Genomic DNA, 18,426 nt, shown 5'->3' with positions numbered 1-18,426 from the left:
GGGCATATAAATTATCCGCCAAGCGCCGAGAGTAAGGCCCCAGCCGATCGGTGGGAGGGGTATATTTAAACTCGTGGCGAATGACCGTCTTGTTCGGTACGGCATAAATATTGTTCGAGCGGGATATGATACAAGGGCCGCCGGTAAGGAGTTAGCCTCGAAAGCCGACGAGTCCGTCGTTAAACATCAGTCGCTGGACCGCTATAAATAACCGCATCGAGCACCACGTTAAATATCGAGAGCGAGGCGTCTATAAACGTCCGAGCGGAAAGCCGACGAGCCCCGTCGTTAAACATCGAGAGCCGCGCCGACCGGCTATAAATAATCGCGCCGTTGAGCACCGACGTTAAATATCGAGAGACGAGCCGACGTCTATAAACGTCCGAGCGGAAAGCCGACGAGCCCTGTCGTTAAACATCGAGAGCCGCGCCGACCGGCTATAAATAACCGCGTCGTCGAGCACCGACGTTAAATATCGAGAGACGAGCCGGCGTCTATAAACGTCCGAGTGGAAAGCCGACGAGCCCCGTCGTTAAAAATCGAGAGCCGTGCCGACCGGCTATAAATAACCGCGCCGTCGAGCACCGATGTTAAATATCGAGAGACGAGCCGGCGGCCGAGCGGCTCTCATCCAGCGAAAACCCCTTTGAGGTAAGGCGCGAAGCAAAGGATGGTTAATCGGAATTAAAGAGGCAAACAAGTTTGCGCGCTGAGCGGCTGATCAGGCGCGTAATGAGACATTAAAGATAATTCGCTTGTCTGGCATAGCGAGGTGCCGAGCGGAATGGTTATAAAGAATACTTAGTAAGTTCTTGCCACAATAAAAGGTGAAAGGAACAGAAGATCATCTATTACGCAAGCCAAAAAAGTCATTACAGAGATAGTCTGGGCCGAACGGCGGGAATACAAAAAAGTTTATAAAAACGCTCCTCACACATCAAAATCAAAAAGAGCGTCGGGGATGGTGTCCATCACGCTCGCTAGATCCTCGGGGGGATGGTCAGCTCGGCAGGCAGGTGACCTTTGGTCTTTAGATATCCCACCGCCGCCTTGATCGCCTCCTCGAACGTGAGGGATATCTTGTCGGTAAACTTCTCTCCGAAGCCCTCCGAGCAAAGGAACGCTTTCCTCACTTCGTCAAAGCGGGCCGACTCCCCCTCTTGGTATTCCTTGAGCGCGGCGTGGGCGGCATCGCTGGCGGCTTGGAGCTCTGCCAAATCTCCTTCGAATCTTTGGAGATCTGCCGAGCGGCCCTCCTTCTCGGTGGCCAGCAGGGCGTCCAAGTCTTTGATGCGTTGTTCCAACCCCCTGATCTCCACCTTCATAAGGTCCATATCATTGATGGCCTGTTGCTTCCGAGTGGTCGCCGTTTTGATCTCCTTCTCTCGTTGCTTGATCATCGCTTCAAGCCGAACGACTTTGCTCGCCAAATCGTTAGCCCTTTTCCGTTCGGCATCCAGCGATTTTTTGGCCTTCTCCAGGCGGCGATCACTGCGTTACCCCCGGTTTTTGTTTTTCAACTCGTCCTCCGGTTCGGCCAATCGATCGCTAATAGCGATCTGCTCCACCAGTTCTACCAACAAATGTCCACAGGTTAAAAACATAATTCGAATATGCAAACAAAGAAAAGGAGAGCATACCGGTGGCCTGTTGAAGGTTGCTATCGCCGAGCTGCCCGGGAGTCATCTTGGCTATCGACGCCGAGCATCTATCCAAGCTTGGGCAAGAGGGCCCGTCAGAGTAATCTGCTGCTCGGGACCATTGGCCGATCAGCAGCAGCCATGTACGCCTCCGAGGGAGGCGCAGAACCGTCTTTATCAAATTCGGCCGCTCGGCTCGCTCGAGAAGCAGTGGCCTTATCGGACGGCCCACCGGCAGAAGAGGAGGAAGCTCACTCATACGCTGATACGGCGCAAAGTTCGAAGGGCTGGACGGCGGCACCTCAGAGCTGGCCCTCGGAGAACCCCGAGGGGTTGGGGTACTCGAGGAAACCGTCCCGGACAGCACCGGTGCGCCCGCGCTCCGCTCGGCCGTGGCTCATCAAGTTTAGAGGCTGGGGCAGATTCTGGTCGTCGGCGCTTCCGAGTGCGTAGCGGCACATCATCGGCCGAATGCCCCTCTACCTCGGCCTCGGTAGGAGGTTCCAGGTCGCCTGGCCTCATTGTGAAAGGCAGGGACATCCGAGGCTTGGGGACAATTGGTGCCCCTCACCTTCTCCGCCGGCCGGATCGGATGGAGCAAGGCCCCGCTCGGCGGCCTCCTTGTTCGTCACCTCCTTTCAGCTGCAGAAGCAAAAAATAAATCAGTTAGACAAAACAAATGGGAAGATAAGGAAACTTACTCATGCTGTAGGGCAGATCGGCTGGGATAGAAGACAAGCCGAATATATGCATTACTCCCGGAAGGAGCATCTCGTCAATATGATAGCGCTGACCGACTAGCCGTTCGGCTGCATGGAGATAGTCCGCGTCGCCTCTAAACTTGCCGAGCTCCGGTTGCGAGGGCATAGCCGTCTGCCACTTGGTGCGGAAAGTCGGCCGCTCGGGAAAACGTATATAGAAAAAATGCTCCTTCCAATGTTTGTTGGAGCTCGGCATATGATCAAAAAACACGAAGCCTATCCTAGACTGGAAAACAAAGGTACCCCACTCAGCTTGCTTGGGATAGTAGAAGTAGTGGAATATTTTTGGGTCCAAGGGGATGTTGTTCAGCTTGAACAAAACTATCACTCCGCCCAGCAGCCTAATAGAGTTGGGAACTACCTGGCCGAGCGGAATGCGGAAATAGTTGCAGACTTCTAAGAAAAATTTGTGGGGTGGAAAACGCAGTCCGGCCAGAAATTGGTCTCGGAAGAAAAGCACTGTGCCGGACGGCGGTTCATGAGGCCGATCGGCCGATGTGGCTAACACTATTTGGTGGTCGGTCGGCAGGTCATAGGTCCGGACGAGACGCAATGCGTCTTCCTCATCAAAACGGCTCTCCATGGTCGTGTACCATAGACCAGGAGCGCCGCCGGTCGACTGTGAAGTGCTAGTCATGGTCAAGGGACGAGAATATAGGATTCCGAGGGAAGGGGTGAGCAAAGAATGGAGAAAAGCCGATTGAAGGAAACGGGTAACAAAAAGAAGAAAACGCTGGGAACAAGAAAAAAGGCCTTACAAACAAAGAAGATGATCGACGAAGGGCTGAGGTTTGCCGAAGAGTTGAGGGGCGAGGTCGCCGGAAGAGAAAACGAGCAGAGAAGTGCCGGAGGAGAATGAAGCAGCGAGGCGGCGGCGGAAGCGGAGCCGCGAGCTTTATATTGCCGCCCGGAAGCAACCTCCACCGTCCGATCCAGGTCGTTGATAACGAGGTCATCATCCAGCCGTTCATTTCAAACGGCGGCTGTCCCATCGGAAGTGACGCCACCGCCATGCGCTGACAAGCGCACGATCGCCACGTGTCAGCGAGATACTGGCTGCATTTAATGAGCTCCCCTTTCCGTGCGCAGTGCACGTGATAAACAGTGGGGGGGGAGCATTGGACATGGATTCCGAGAGAAGCACAAGGCACGGACAAGATACTGCCGAACGGATGAGCATCCTTATGCCTGGCCGAGCGGACTAATGCAAGGATCATTGCTCAATCAGATCGGCAGTCCAGTTAGTCGGACTTCGCCTCCTTCGACTAGACTCGAGGTGGTAAGAATCCGGAATCCCATAACGAGGGGTCAACACCATGGGAGGTCAAAGGGCCCAGTGGCCCGCGGAGAAGGACGAGCCGACCGGATTTAGAAGAAAGGGACATCGGTAGTAAAGGCACCGGTAAGGACCAGGTTCCGACGCTCAATGAAACGATACATAATGACCGAGTGGAGGGACGGGCGCCCTACCACTGTGGAATTAAGCCGACGACGTCTTCGCCGGCCGGACGGACGTCCTTGGCCACGGACGTCGATCGGCACGGACGGACGTCCGGCTACGCGGTGGGTAAGGAAGGAACACCCTCCGCCGTGTCGTATGGCTACGCCATACCCTTAACTGCAACAGGTGTCTGTTGTCCCATCAAGACATGCTCGGATCAGAGCGGATGGTGTCGTAAGCTCTCGACAAGTACATACCGAGGTATGGGTTGCCGACACGTCCGCACCTTGAACGTGCATTAGTTCTCTCCTCGCTCTATATATATAGAGCCTCTTACTTCGCCGCAGGTACGCGAAAAATCACCTCTGGAGCCACCTTTTGCATTATTTGCTTGCCTGACTTGAGCGTCGGAGGGTCGACGCCGGGAACCCTTCCCGGCCCGACTTCTGTGCAGGTTCGCCGGAGATTTGTGCGACCACACGGAGGCCTACGTCCTCGACTAGGAGCGCGCCACGTGCCCAGCGTCCTTTGGTTCGGTGATTCGGACAGGATCAACCGCTGAAGCATTAGCAAGCTCAAATGACATTACCAAAAACTCATAATGTCTATATCTGGTGTGGAATGTTGTCTTTTGAATATCAGAATCTTTGACCCTTAGATGATGATATCCGGACCATAGATCAATTTTAGAATACACTGATGTACCTCTGAGCTGATCAAACAAATCCTCGATCCGTGATAAGGGGTACTTATTTCTGACGGTCACTGCATTCAACTACCTATAATCGATGCACAACCTCATAATACCATCTTATTTTTTGACAAACAATACCGGAGAACCATACGAAGATACACTAGGGTGAATAAATCTCCTGTCCAATAACTTCCGGAGTTGGACTTTTAGCTCGTCCAACTCTTTCGGTGTCATACGATAAGGAGCTTTCGATGTCAATGTGATCCCCAGAATTAGCTCAATAGCAAACTCCACTTGCCTTCGGGAGGCAAGCCTGGTAGCTCATCTGGAAATATATCCGGATACTCTCAGACCATGGAATGTCTGAGAGCTTATATTTACTGTTGTCGTTAGCATTAATTAATGACAATAGAAATCTCTGACAACCATGTGACAGTAGCTTCTAAGCCTGAATCGCATAAATGATCGATATACCGTCATCCTTGATGCTAGTGAAATCCCACGAGGGTTGGTTCGTAAGTCGGAATATGACCTCCCTCGTCAGGCAATCAGCCGTGGCATGATATGCTGACAGTCAATCCATGCCAAGGATAATCTCGAACTCAATCATTTCCAGTACTAATAAATCTACAGTGAGTATATTGTTGCCAAAGTCTAATGGACATCCTCTTACCTCTTGAGTAATGTCTAAAGTATCACCGGACGATAGAGAAATGGTTAGTCGTTGTGGTCTAAGAATAGATAGTCTACCAATCTCCCTCATAAATACACGAGAAATAAAGAAATACGAACTACCAGTATCAATTAGCATATCAACAGAAAATGCATAAAGTAAAACCGTATCGCGGAAAATGGATATGTCGGCTCGCTGTGCATTATCTCTGGTAACCACGTTAATTCGTCCAATCTCTAGCGGGGGTGGAGGTGGTAGCCCTGCTAAGGCTGCTGCGCCTAAGCTTGAGCCTAAGCCTGCCACTAGGAGGGTGTCGGATACTGAGCCAAAGATGGATGTGAGGGTTGCGACTGATACTGAACCAGTGGCTGGGGTTGCGACTGATACTAAACCAGTGGCTAAGGCAGTAGCTGATACTGTACTAGTGGCTGAGGTTGCGGCTAATACTGGACAAGTGGCTGGGGCTGCAGTTGATACTGCACTAGTGGTTGAGGCTGCGACTGATACTGCCCTTGCGCCAGATACTAAGGTCCCGAAATAAAATTCTGTGATACCGTATGGCCACTGGAGTGCTCCTATCCGAGTATGCCATATGCTGCTATTGCAGGATGGGCTGTGTCCTCTATTAGTGATGCAAAGATTGGGCTTTTCTGCCCCCCTCGCTGAGTCCATGTCTGACTGAACTATCCTCCCTAAATAGAAACCCCAGAAGCCACATGCTTCAGTGAATAATCTCGGCTCATGTGCCCAGACAATTTGCAATAATAGCAAATCGACTATCCCAGGGAGCAGGCTGATGTGGCATGATCTCTGGATCCACATTGGGTGCAGTGTATGTCACTAGAGGATTGTTTCCGGTTTTGCTGAGATCACCGGAAACGTCATGAGAAAGTCCGCCTCGATTTCTGAGGCCGGCCAGATGCTCCAGAAGTACCCTGACTCGACTGACTAGGATCACTCTGTTGTTGTTCGGTAGCCTTTGGTTGTTGGGTTTGTCCTGAAGTCCGATATGTCTGTTTCCTTTTTTTTATCTGTATTCGCTATGCCGCTGATATGTCTGATCAGAAAAAATGTAAAATTCACGTGATCAGAAGTCTGCGAGATAAGCTTCCAGAAAATTAATAGGAATAATTCAATCCCTCATTAACTTGATAAAAATTAATATTAAGACATAATTTAACTAAAATCAAATGCAAAAATGTATAATCGATATGCCGACGTCTCCCTCACGGCATCATTGACATATCTCTAATTGCAAAATGTCAACTTTCTATCTTCCGTTTTCTTATGTTGGAGCGTTGACTTTGAGATCCTAACGTTTCAAGTCAACAATTAGGCATCAAATCAGTTTATTTCAATTTCGACTGCTTACAATAGATTAAGGCATTATTCTTCCTCTCCTCGTTCATATTATCCAATACATAAGTAAGCACGAGTATTGACATAATTTAGCACGAGTATTTCCATAAAAAATTATATATTGACAATGAATTGAATAAAAATTAAACTTCCATATAAACTTCAATTTAAACGGGCATCACATGCACTAACAAATAAGTTCAGGTACTCTGATCCATGATTCTTAGTTTTTTTTCTAGTCGCTCTTAGGAGTATGATATAACGGTAGAATATCTAAGTTGTCATCCAAATAATCACAGTTCAAACCCCAGTTATGATCTGTTTATAGAAATTTTTTCTTTAAATAGAGCACACAACTAAAGGATGTTGGACTATTGAACTGGCCGCTATGAGCGTTTCCCGATTTATTCTGGTGGCCGGTGGAAAACTTCCTTGGGATCAGACTGGTCATCCCAGGCTCGATGTTACCCAACCTGATTAATCATTTTTTTTTAGTTTTTTCCTTGTCCATTTAGTAATTTATACATCAGATCGTGGTCAGAATCAATCCAGTTAAAATTAGCTACGATCTTCCCATCAAAATTATAGTTTACATTGAGTCGAGGCTGCCGATGGTTGGGTGGACTATATGGCGCCTACCAGGGGGCAGCCTGTCCACTGTCGACGACCTTCGGTCACCTAGCTCGATTCAAACTATAACCTTAGTGAGAAGATGAACACAGAAAAGATCGTAGTTAATTTTGGTCAAATTTTGACCTCGATCCAATGTACAAATTAAGGAAGGGATCCATAAAAAAAAAAAAAAGATTATGCATTAGAAATCATGTCATCTTAATTTAATAATTACTTATTTATTGCCCAAAGATATAAAAAATTAGGGCATTATTAATTGATACTAATTTAAATATAATTTAGTTGTTTTTTTATTATTTTTAAAATCAAATCAGGTCTGATTATTTATTTCTTTATTTTTTGGAAATTCTCAGATCGACTGTCCTCGGAAAGACTTGGAAATGTTATTAATTCAAAGAGAATAATCAAAATTTTGAGAATCTTATATTTTCAACCAAATAAGAACAAAAATGCAGACAATTGACAATTTTTATTGATTCATCGAAAGAAACAAAAAAAACAAAAAAAAAAAAAGGTAAAAGGAGTAGAAAAGTCCATGGAGGGGAAGGGCGGCCGCCGCTGCAATTATTATAGGAATTATGAACTATAATTATTTGTGGTGTAATAGTTATCATTCATTGTAATAAAAAAAAAAATCTTTTTTAAAATATAAATATGCTATGGTGAGTTAGAATGATATTTTAATAAAAATAAAAGGTAACTATTTCAATAAAAAGGAATAGTTTTATATTTTTACCAAAAAATAAATTCATCATTTTTTAAACTAAAATAATAATAATAATAATAATAATAATAATAAAGCTGTTTTTTTTTTTTGAGCAAAACGTTTCAACTTTGATCACTCGTGATCAAATCACATACGACTGCAAGATCCAATTGTGACGTTAACCTTGCATGCATCCATCCTGTACTTCTCTCATGTCCACCAGTTTTATTATTTTAAATTCACAAAAAGAAGATAAATATCTTCTTATTTTAAAAAAAACTGGTATTGATTCTCCCAATAGAATCTGATCTGGCTGCTGTTCGAAGATGAAACTAAACAAAAGAAAAAACTTTTTTTAATTAAATCATGCTTTGTATCCACTAACAAACCCCATAAGATTAAACAATCATTTTGGAGTATAAAATGGCAAGAACAAGATTCTCAGGTGATACGACGGCCTCTAAAAGTGTCCAGATACTGTGGCCAACTAAGCCAAGTCCAATTTCTTAACCCACGAAGTAAACAAAATAAAAACCAATCATCCTGCAAGATCTCTGACCATGAACAGTGAACTGACTTTCTTGTTTGGTCAACCACTCTGGAGCTTATAAATGCCCAGCACTCATCGCATCCTTTCATCACCGAAAGAGGGCTAATAATATTTTGATCTCGTTCTCAGCATTCTCTTCTGCCATTCAAGAATGGAATCCATTCCTCTTCTTACCCCCTACAAGATGGGGAAGTTCGACCTCCCTCACAGGTCAGTTAGATTCTTTCTTTCTCGTGTTACTGAATTATCTAGGATTATTTGTGTCACTGATCATTATATTTTTGTTCAAACAGGATCGCCATGGCCCCAATGACAAGATGCAGATCTTACGGCAACGTTCCTCAGCCTCATGCTGTTCTCTACTACTCCCAGAGAGCCACCAACGGGGGTCTCCTGATCACAGAGGCAACAGGGGTCTCAGACACTGCTCAAGGGTAAACTTCTATCCCCAATTCCATTGATCAATTAAGTGATTCACAATTAAGTGTTTAATTAAGTGATTCACAATTCATTTACAGATACCCAGAGACTCCTGGAGTCTGGACGAAAGAACAAGTGGAGGCATGGAGGCCAATTGTGGATGCTGTTCATGCAAAGGGCGCAGTGCTCTTCTGCCAGCTCTGGCACGTTGGGAGAGTTTCCCACAATGGTTACCAGCCGAATGGTCAGGATCCGATCTCCAGCAGCGACAAGCAGATTCCGATCGAAGCGCTGCCCGAGGGCAACGAAGTCTACTCTCGTCCTCGCCGGCTGAGCATCGAGGAGATCCCTGAAATCGTCGGCTGGTTCAGGGCCGCCGCCAGGAACGCCGTTGAAGCTGGTACGTCAATTCTTCAAGCATTTTGATTGCTGAATCCGAACGCCGTTAATTAAGCCTTTCGCTGGATTCAGGCTTCGATGGAGTGGAGATCCACGGGGCCAATGGTTACTTGATCGAGCAGTTCCTGAAGGACAGCTGCAACGACCGCACCGACGAGTACGGCGGCAGCATAGCGAACCGCTGCCGGTTCGCGTCGGAGGTGGTGGAGGCGGTGGCCGACGAGATCGGAGCCGACAGAGTCGGGATCCGGCTGTCGCCGTTCTTGGACTTCATGGACTGCTGGGACTCCGAACCGGAGGCCCTCGCCTTGCGCGTCGTCGAGGAGCTCAACAAGCACGGCATCCTCTACTGCCACATGCTCGAGCCGAGGATGGAGATGGTGGACGGCAAGTTGAAGATCCCTCACAAGCTGCTGCCGATGAGGAAGGCGTTCAAGGGGACCTTCATCGTCGCCGGAGGGTACGATCGCGAAGAGGGCAACAAGGTCGTGGACGAGGATTACGCCGATCTGGTGGCGTATGCTCGGCATTTCTTGGCAAATCCCGACTTGCCGAAGAGATTCGAGCTCGATGCGGCGCTGAACAAGTATGACAGGAACACCTTCTACACTCAGGATCCGGTCGTCGGATACACCGATTACCCTTTCCTCGAAGATTCTTCCTAGATTATTCGTGCCAGTTCAGTTATGTTCTGTTCTGTTCTGTTCCGTTCCTAATTGTTCTAATAAAAATGCAGCCTGCGTGCTGTCGTCGTCCCTTCAGTTTTATTATGTATTAATTCTCGGATTTAAAGATGGATTTTGAATGATAGAAAGCCTTCGAACAAAGATTTTGATCTCTGTGATTAGTTTTTATGGTTATAAAACAATGCATCGATCATCAAAATAGCTATTGCAAATCTAAATTTTAAAAACTATAAAAACAGGTATTGAAAAGGTCGGTTCCTTTTTACAATTTTTATAGAGGTTTAAAATATTTTTAGCTGTGAATGGGCACGAGCAACCTGCTTCGGTATTTAAGAGGAGGTTTATTTTTGATTTTTTTTTAAAAAAAAAATATTCAGAAAAAGTGGATTTATATTACTTTTTTTGCCCGGTCCATGTGAACCAACCGGGTTTGTTATAAAAGAAATGCTTAGGGCCACGGATTCGGCCCAAAAGCGTCCGCAAACCTACCGCCGCCGCCCCGTCTCGTCTACCACCGCTGGCCCAAAACCTAGTCCTCCAATTGCCGCCGCCCCAACTCGTCTACCATCGCTGGCCCAAAACCTAGCCCTCCAATTGCCGCCGCCCCTGCCGTCGTCGATCTGCGGCGGCGCCGCCGTTGAATTGCCCGGTGCTCTTGTATTCTTCCTCGAGGAGTTTATTTTTATTTTTTATTTTTTGAGGTAGATCCTTCTCCCGTTTCTCGTCGATGTTTTCTTAGAAATTCCTCTTCTCGTGAAGCAATTCTTTTCAGAGGTTTCTTTTAGCAGTCTTCTTCCCACGCTTTCTTCTCACTTACGCCGTTCCTGTTGCTTTCGGTTTCGTACAATACGACCTCATAAACTCTATTTAACGGGTTGAGATTCAAATAAATAATTAGATAATGCGGACATGTTGTCCCAATCTTTTCCTAGGTTATGATACAACTTCCTTAGACATCGTATGTGTGCTCATTGTTTCAATATTTACCAAGCATCAGAGTAAGTCTACTTGTAAGCATGTTCTTGAAAGCGAAAGTGTTCATGAGCTGGATAATTTTTATATTAATACTTCTAATTAATCTATTTCTGGGGGCTTTATATGTTTATCCGATATAGAAGTTTATCTTGGGGGAAAATGTTTTGTTATCTGATTGCTGTGGTGCATTATGTCTTGTGTTTGCTGCCAAATTAAAGAGTGTTTTTTTTTAATACACAAACTCATCAGGTATGGAACAGAAGGGCCTGAGTAGTTCAGGTTTCTTTTTGTACTTGTTAGATCTGATTTGTTCATACCTTGAAGTGTTCCTATATCATTGATTGCATATAGTCAAAGTCTTCTTATAGAAGAGAGGTATATAATTGTAATTATTTTTGGCTTTTGTGATCTTGTTGTGGCTGTTAGTGTAGTTAAACTCAATGATAACTAAAAAATCCTTACAAATTTAGTTGATCATCATACATTTCCATTCAGTATTTTGGAATCTTTCTGAATATGTAGCTGTTTTGTCAATCTCAAATCTTATATTAGAGGTATGGTTATGAGCAATTGATATTTTTACATCCTACAGACAATTCATCCTTCTTTCTTTTTTTTAATATCTATTCTATTTGCCAAATAGCTTATCCATGTTGATCTGTAGAGTGAGCTGCATAAAACTTGCTAAATATTTCCTCGCTGACATTTTATGACTCAATCAACTTAACATATATTGTTTCTTTTGTTATTTTGGTGAATGCCCACTCTACTGGGGCATTTTTTTTTTTTGTTATAATTGATATAGCTTCATTTTCTTTTGGGGATTTTTTAAGTTGTTACAGGTGCTATGTTAATGTTTTAATTTTTTTTCTCAATATTATATGTGTTTTATCCTTTTTTTGTGTGAGTTCTCTCTTGTGATGTATTTGCATTGTACCATTTGATCTTGATTGTTCTTTTCTCTCACTGCTATGTAATTTGTATGAGTTGCAAAGTTGCACCTTCGATTGCTATGGGTTTTGCGTTAGTTCTTGCGAAAATACCTCTTGCATCTTGACTTTTCTTCCTATTTGCTTCTCAGACATGGGAGAATTTCTATGTGCATTCTTACCTATATATAAATTTGCAGATATATGTTTTTTTTGTCAGTATGTAGGCGTGTGTGAATAACTGCAGGGTTCTATTTCTATGTATCATATTTGTTTTCCATTAGTTCAGGTATCATAATGACACTTAAGTGCAAATGAAAGATGTATTATCACTGTCAATGTAAGTGGAATGTTGGAGCGAATGTTTTGTTTTTCTTATTTATAAAGGCCACCTCAAAAACATTGGACCTTCCATCTTTGAAACTTTGTTCTTTTGTTGTTGAGTTGAGTGTTGCTAGATGTTGAAGACTGCATCATTAGTGCTTGTATTGATTTGAGAATTATTTCTTCTATCTTTATTCTACCAATTGGACTTAATTGTGTTTAAGGAATGTAATTTATCATATCTAAACTTCATGCAGCATAATGGAAGCAAGTGATGCAGAACTAATTAACACGGAAAAAACACCACCTGTTAGAAGGCATAGGAAAAAAAAGTCAATGGTATGGGAACACTTTACTGTTGAAACTGTATCTGAAGGATGCATACGGGCATGCTGCAAACTCTGCAAACAAACTTTTGCATACAGTAATGGATCGAAGGTAGCTGGTACCAGCCATCTCAAAAGGCATATTTCTATGGGTTCCTGCCCTAAAATTAAAAGTCTTGAGAAGCAACAGCTTGCTCTCACACCAGGTGCTAAAAGTGATGTAGACACTACTGATCCACCCAAAAAACGTTATAGAACATCTTCATTTGGGTATGGTTTTGACCAGGAACAGAGTTACACATTTCTTGCAAAGATGATAATTCTGAACGAATACCCTCTTGACATGGTTGAACAGCCTGCATTTGTGTTGTTCGTTCAGAGTATTCAACCACGGTTTAGGATGGTCGATGCCAATGCCTTGGAAGGTGAAATTCTATCCGTATATCACAAGGAGAGGTTACATCTCATGCAGGTCTTTGGAAATATGTCTGGAAGAGTCGGCCTCACAGTTGGTCTGTGGACCACTAGTCAAACTCTTGGGTATATTTGCCTTACTGGACATTACATCGATAGTGATTGGAAGCTGCAAAAGAAAATGCTTAACTTCATGATGGTAGTTTCTCCTCATTCTGAAATTGCTCTTAGTGAAGCCATTAGTGTCAGCCTTTCAGAGTGGAATATGAAAACTAAGTTGTTTGCGATTACTGTCACTAACAATTCTTTGTCACATGAAATCTATAGTGCTAGTCTTAGAGATCATCTTTCAAAGAAGCACAAAGTGGTACTGAGAGGTCAGTTATTTGTTGTACGTTGTTATGCCAATATTCTTAATCTAGCTGCAGAGGTTTTGACTGCTTCAATTCATGGTATAATATACAACATTCGGGAAAGTGTGAAATTTGTAAAAGCATCACCAGTGCGGGATGAAAAATTTTCTGAGATTGCCTTGCGAATTGGACTTCCTGGCACCAAAGCACTTTCTCTTGATGTTAGAACATTATGGAACACCACTTATCTCATGCTTGATGCTGCCTTGGAGTATAAAGATGCATTCACTTCCTTAGACGCGTGTGATGATAACTATAATGAAGCACCGTCAGCTGATGACTGGAAGAAGGTTGAGGTTGTTTGCACATACCTGAAACTTTTACATGACTCTGCAAACAATGTCATGGGAACACCGGAAAGAACTGCTAATATATTTTTTCCAGAAGCATATAAGATCCTGCTAGAGCTTACCAATGGAACATCAAGTGAGGATCCCCTGGTGAGCAGCACCGCAAAGCAGATGCATGAAATGTTTGACGAGTATTGGAGAGATTGCAGCCTTGTCCTGGCAATTGCTGTAGTTATGGACCCTCGTTTCAAGTTGAAGCTTGTTGAATTTAGTTACTCAAAACTTTATGGTGATGATTCTACCAGATATGTTAAGATAGTGAATGATAGTGTTCATCAGTTATATCTGGAGTATGTTTCCCAGTCACTTCCATTAGTGCCTTATGTAGATCAAGGTGATGATAATCACATGAATGGCATCGGCAGCAATCTATCTTCTTCTCCAAATGTATCTGGCTATGGGCTTATGGACTTTGATATCTATCTCTCTGAGACAGCTGTGAATGAATCAACAAAGTCTGAGTTGGACCAGTACTTGGAAGAGTCCCTTGTCCCCCGGACTCATGTCTTTGATATCTTGAACTGGTGGAAACTCAACAATATTAAGTATCCTACTCTATCCAAGATGGCTAGAGATGTCCTAGCGATTCCTGTATCAAGTCCAGAATGCTCCTTTTTTGGCTCCGGGGCTGGAAGCAGAGAACTTGATGAGTACCGAAGTTCATTACGACCTGAGACGGTGGAAGCCCTTTCTTGTGCTAAAGATTGGCTCCAATATTCACCCATCACGATAGAACAACCGTCAACTGCTATAGTCAAAATGGAACTCTAGTACTCCATGGCACTGTGGTAAATATTTTACTCCTGACTAATATTTGTAGGACAGTTTCTCATACTCTTCTATCTTTTTTCTTTTGCAGAACATTATTTTTAGTCTCTATTATTGTGTTTTGCTCATGTCAAATTTTCATCTCCCGAAATTGCTTCTTTCGTATTCTTACTTGCAAAATTCAGTATATTCATGCATTTAAAGCCTGTTATTTAAGAGTGTTCAGATTCTTTCCCCTTTTTTTTCCCTTTCCCCTTTCCTGCAACCATGTCTTCTTGTTTGTCACTTCAACAACATATTTTTATCATTACCGTTTGTTTAGTGACTTAATGTTTCCAACGTTAATGCAAGCCTTGTATTTAAATTGTTGAAGGATCAAGTTATGAACACTGTTTTCAAGTTGCAATTCAAGCTGCATGCCAGTTGTTCACTTTATTAGACCAAGATAGGTTTGAGGAGCAGGCTAAGTAGTAGAAAATGAAATAGGGAAGAAAAAAAAACCCTGTTAGTAGCAATCACCATCTGAGACGTACAGAAAACTACCTTATTGACTTCAAATATGCTCCATATGAGATTGTAACAAGCAATTGTGTGAGTTAGACTTCTGATGAATTTGTTAGATTGGATCTGATTAGTGTTTTGGCATGTTTCTAATCTGGATTATCATTATCATTATTGGATTGATTTGTTAAGAGGAAGGAGCTAGCGCTAGATAGACATCATGTAGTGTGAATTCGAGCATGATGTCAAGAATCCAATTGTTGAGCTTGCAGATGAAGATTGCTAGTGCGAGGTTGAAGAAGGCCAAGCGGCACACTAGTGTGAATTTACAGTCCTCTCGTCTCAATGAAGTTAAAAGAACTATTGGTTGAAGTCCATGGTGCTCAATTTCATCATCACGTGTGTTGTGAACATCCAGCTTCACCGTTGGCTTACAACATTATGCACATTTCTATGTGATATTGTTAGCATTGTGTTCATTTTGAAATTTGAGCACCTATGTAAGTGCCATGCTTAACCGAATAATGTGCAACACTGGATGCACATTTTGTTGAGATGTTGGGGACTGCACTCATATCGAAATGATCTTTGGGTATCGATAACAAAGAGTGCTAGAGGAAATCTCTTGTCCAGCATTCTCTGTTTGGCCTATCTACATGTTGGCATGTAAATAATGCTTCTGTCGTTGTAGTCATGCAGCTGTTTTTTTGTTAGTTAATAACTTTTTTGTAGCATTTTTTTAAAATCATAATATGCTATCTTTGGCTACAAAGTTGCATTGTTTTGTCTCTGACTCTTTTCTCCCTTTTTAAACCTTGCCTCTTTTATTCATTGCCTTTTTCATAATAATATAATATAATATAATATAACAACAACATTAACTTATCTAATTGTTGTATCAAAAGAAATAGTAAACTAAAAATAAGAAATAAACTCTAACAGAAAATGTATGAGATTTATGATAATAAGAAAAAATTAATTTAAACACTAGAGATTAATCTCATAGAATGTTATAAGAATTAATTATACGATTTTCATTTTGGTATTCTAAATGTATAATTATTAACCGAGAAACTTGTTATATATATTTTGTAACTGTTTCTACTAAGGTTTAGTCCATTGCCTTGATACATTATATATTTAGAGAAAACAACTAAGTGAAAGAAATTATAAGTTTAAAACTACATGATTACCAAAATGTTTTAAAATGTGTTAAAAGTGGATACATAGAGTCTTAACTGATTAAAAGAAGATTAAAAAGGGTAGAATGCCACATGAATACTAACTAACTAAGCAATTAATTAGTGTATGGAGTAAATGCAATTCCAATTCTAACCATTGGTTTAATTAAATGTTAAAAGGGGCACTTGTAACTCAATGAACATATCGTCCTGCTGAATCTCAATCTCCATTCAGTTATTTTTTATTAGATTTTTTATCATGTGTTTTTTTTAGAATTTAAGATCAAATCTATTTTGCTAAAATTTCTTGAAATGTATCTTCCCTGTTCCATTCCTCCCTTTCTTCAGATTGAAGAAGAGATGATAAATTTTAGTCCCAATTGTAATAATTTTTTTTTTATAAAAAAAACACCATACACAATTAAATATCATTTCCTTTTTTAAAAATAGACAGAAAATTAAAAAATGTTTTCTACTATAAAACATTGGCCTCTGGCCGGATCGAACAACTAGAAAAACTACAAAATAATCCTGCCCTCACGCAGGATCGAACTACGGACCTTCAGTTTACAAGACTGACGCTCTACCACTGAGCTATAAGGGCAGTTGTATAAACATGATCATAAATATTATAATATATATTTATTTATTGTTTAGAAATTTTTTAGGATGATAATGGGCGATAAACTATTTGACTAAAGAGTGGAATGTTTAGAATCTTTTGTTTATCAAATAGCACCTATCAATTTTGTTTGTATATATGAAAATAAGGGTGTGTAAAGGATTCTTTTATTGTAAAGAAATATGTTTTCCTAAATAATTATTGTTTTTTATGTTTTATACATTGAACTCGATCTGTATAATCAAGGTCAATAACAAATATATCTTTAGTCAATTTAAAAAAAGGGCATATATATATATATATTTCTGGGTATATTTTTTTAATTTTTTTATACAAACATAATATATTACACAACTCTGTCCATGACCAACTAGTCATGTTCAGTCCCAAAGTCTGAATAAAGGAGGAGAATTGTGTTAGGTTATCAGCTAGTGTTAAAATTATGATAAATATTCAATGAATGAATTTATTAAATTATTATGTTAATGCTAGGTTGTTCCCAGGAAGAAATGTGTTGTGGGGTCCACTGTAACATCTCGACAAGGACCGTTACATTTTCAGAACTTAGGTGTAGTCCTAAATATACAAGAATTCGCATTATAGGGTTCAACTATAATGTATCGGTAAGGACTGCTACATCTTTATGAGAACTTGCGTGTAATGTTAAATATGCAAGAGTTCTCACATCATAGATTGGATAGGAACAAAAATGATAAAAAAATTAATAATTTAAGATTTAAAATATAAGAACCCTCACTGATAAATCACTGGAGGTAGTAGATACGATAATTAAGAGAACAATTAGTATTTTATATGTATAAGAGATAAAATGGGTAGGTGAAAAGGTAAAATTGATAGAGAACTCGGATTTTAAGTTATAGTTTACAAGAAAGAGTAATACAAGAAATGAAGTAGTATTATTGTAGATAGTTCATTAAACGATGAAGTTGTAGGAGTAGTTAGAAAAAGGATAGAATTATAGCTCTTAATATAATAGTGGCGAAAGAAACTATGAGCATAATTAATGTATATGTACTGTAAGTAGAATTAGATGAAGCTACCAATCAAAGTTTTGGGATGATTTAGATGAAATATTATAAAATATTAAGTCAAATGAAATGATTTTAATAGGAGGTGATGTAAATGCGCATGTCGAAATGAAAAATGAGGAATATGAGAGGGTACATGAGGATTATGGGTTTAGAATGAGAAATGAGGAAAGAAAACTATATTAGATTTTACGATAGTATATGACTTTATATTAACTAATATGTTTTTTAAGAAAAAAGAAGAAGACTTAATCACGTTCAAAAGTGGAAATAATAAATTGCAAATTGACGTTCTTATGGTTAGAAAGAAGGATAGAAAGATTTGTAAAGATTACAAGGTCATCCCTAGAGAAAGCTTAACTGTTCAATATAGGTTAGTAGTATTAGATATACGTCTCAAACACAGTATCAATATTAAAAAAAAATATACGACACCTAGAATTAAGTGGTGGAAGTTAAAGGATGAGAAACAAAATATATTTAAGGAAAAAGTATGAGTACAAATATTATGTGAAATATACGGTGACTCTAATATGATATGGGATAAGATGATATCAAAGTTAAAAATAGTAACTAAGAGTATACTCAGTTAGTTAAAGGGACATGCACCAC

At 41.3% G+C, this 18,426-nt stretch overlaps 2 protein-coding genes and 1 non-coding gene across 6 annotated transcripts; 2 read left to right on the top strand and 1 right to left on the bottom strand.

Moving 5' to 3' along the window:
• Window positions 1–8,514: 8,514 nt before the first annotated feature.
• LOC121996439 (putative 12-oxophytodienoate reductase 5) lies at window positions 8,515–10,103 on the top strand. The gene is made up of 4 exons (XM_042550421.1): window positions 8,515–8,667; window positions 8,751–8,891; window positions 8,976–9,277; window positions 9,349–10,103. The coding sequence occupies exons 1-4, from the start codon at window positions 8,609–8,611 to the stop codon at window positions 9,939–9,941; spliced, it is 1,095 nt and encodes a 364-aa protein (XP_042406355.1). The 5' UTR covers window positions 8,515–8,608; the 3' UTR covers window positions 9,942–10,103.
• Window positions 10,104–10,385: 282 nt separating this feature from the next.
• Window positions 10,386–15,734, top strand: LOC121996438 (zinc finger BED domain-containing protein RICESLEEPER 2-like). Of its 4 annotated transcripts, XR_006116082.1 has the most exons (4): window positions 10,386–10,663; window positions 12,448–14,481; window positions 14,835–15,052; window positions 15,155–15,734. XR_006116082.1 is itself a non-coding variant. In XM_042550418.1 (3 exons), the coding sequence occupies exons 1-2, from the start codon at window positions 10,407–10,409 to the stop codon at window positions 14,462–14,464; spliced, it is 2,274 nt and encodes a 757-aa protein (XP_042406352.1). In that variant the 5' UTR covers window positions 10,386–10,406; the 3' UTR covers window positions 14,465–14,481; window positions 15,235–15,734. The 4 variants fall into 4 exon arrangements, 3 of the variants coding, with proteins under 3 accessions (XP_042406352.1, XP_042406354.1, XP_042406351.1); XM_042550418.1 differs by lacking the exon at window positions 14,835–15,052 and having other exon boundaries at window positions 15,235–15,734; XM_042550420.1 differs by lacking the exon at window positions 14,835–15,052.
• Window positions 15,735–16,675: 941 nt separating this feature from the next.
• TRNAT-UGU lies at window positions 16,676–16,747 on the bottom strand. The gene has a single exon. It is a non-coding gene; the product is annotated as a tRNA-Thr (tRNA).
• Window positions 16,748–18,426: the final 1,679 nt, after the last annotated feature.

Source organism: Zingiber officinale, chromosome 6A (genome assembly GCF_018446385.1).
Source record: "Zingiber officinale cultivar Zhangliang chromosome 6A, Zo_v1.1, whole genome shotgun sequence".
Classification (NCBI taxonomy): domain Eukaryota; kingdom Viridiplantae; phylum Streptophyta; class Magnoliopsida; order Zingiberales; family Zingiberaceae; genus Zingiber; species Zingiber officinale.
The sequence above is the reverse complement of the archived record's forward strand: the minus strand, read 5'-3'. Positions and strand labels throughout refer to the sequence as shown.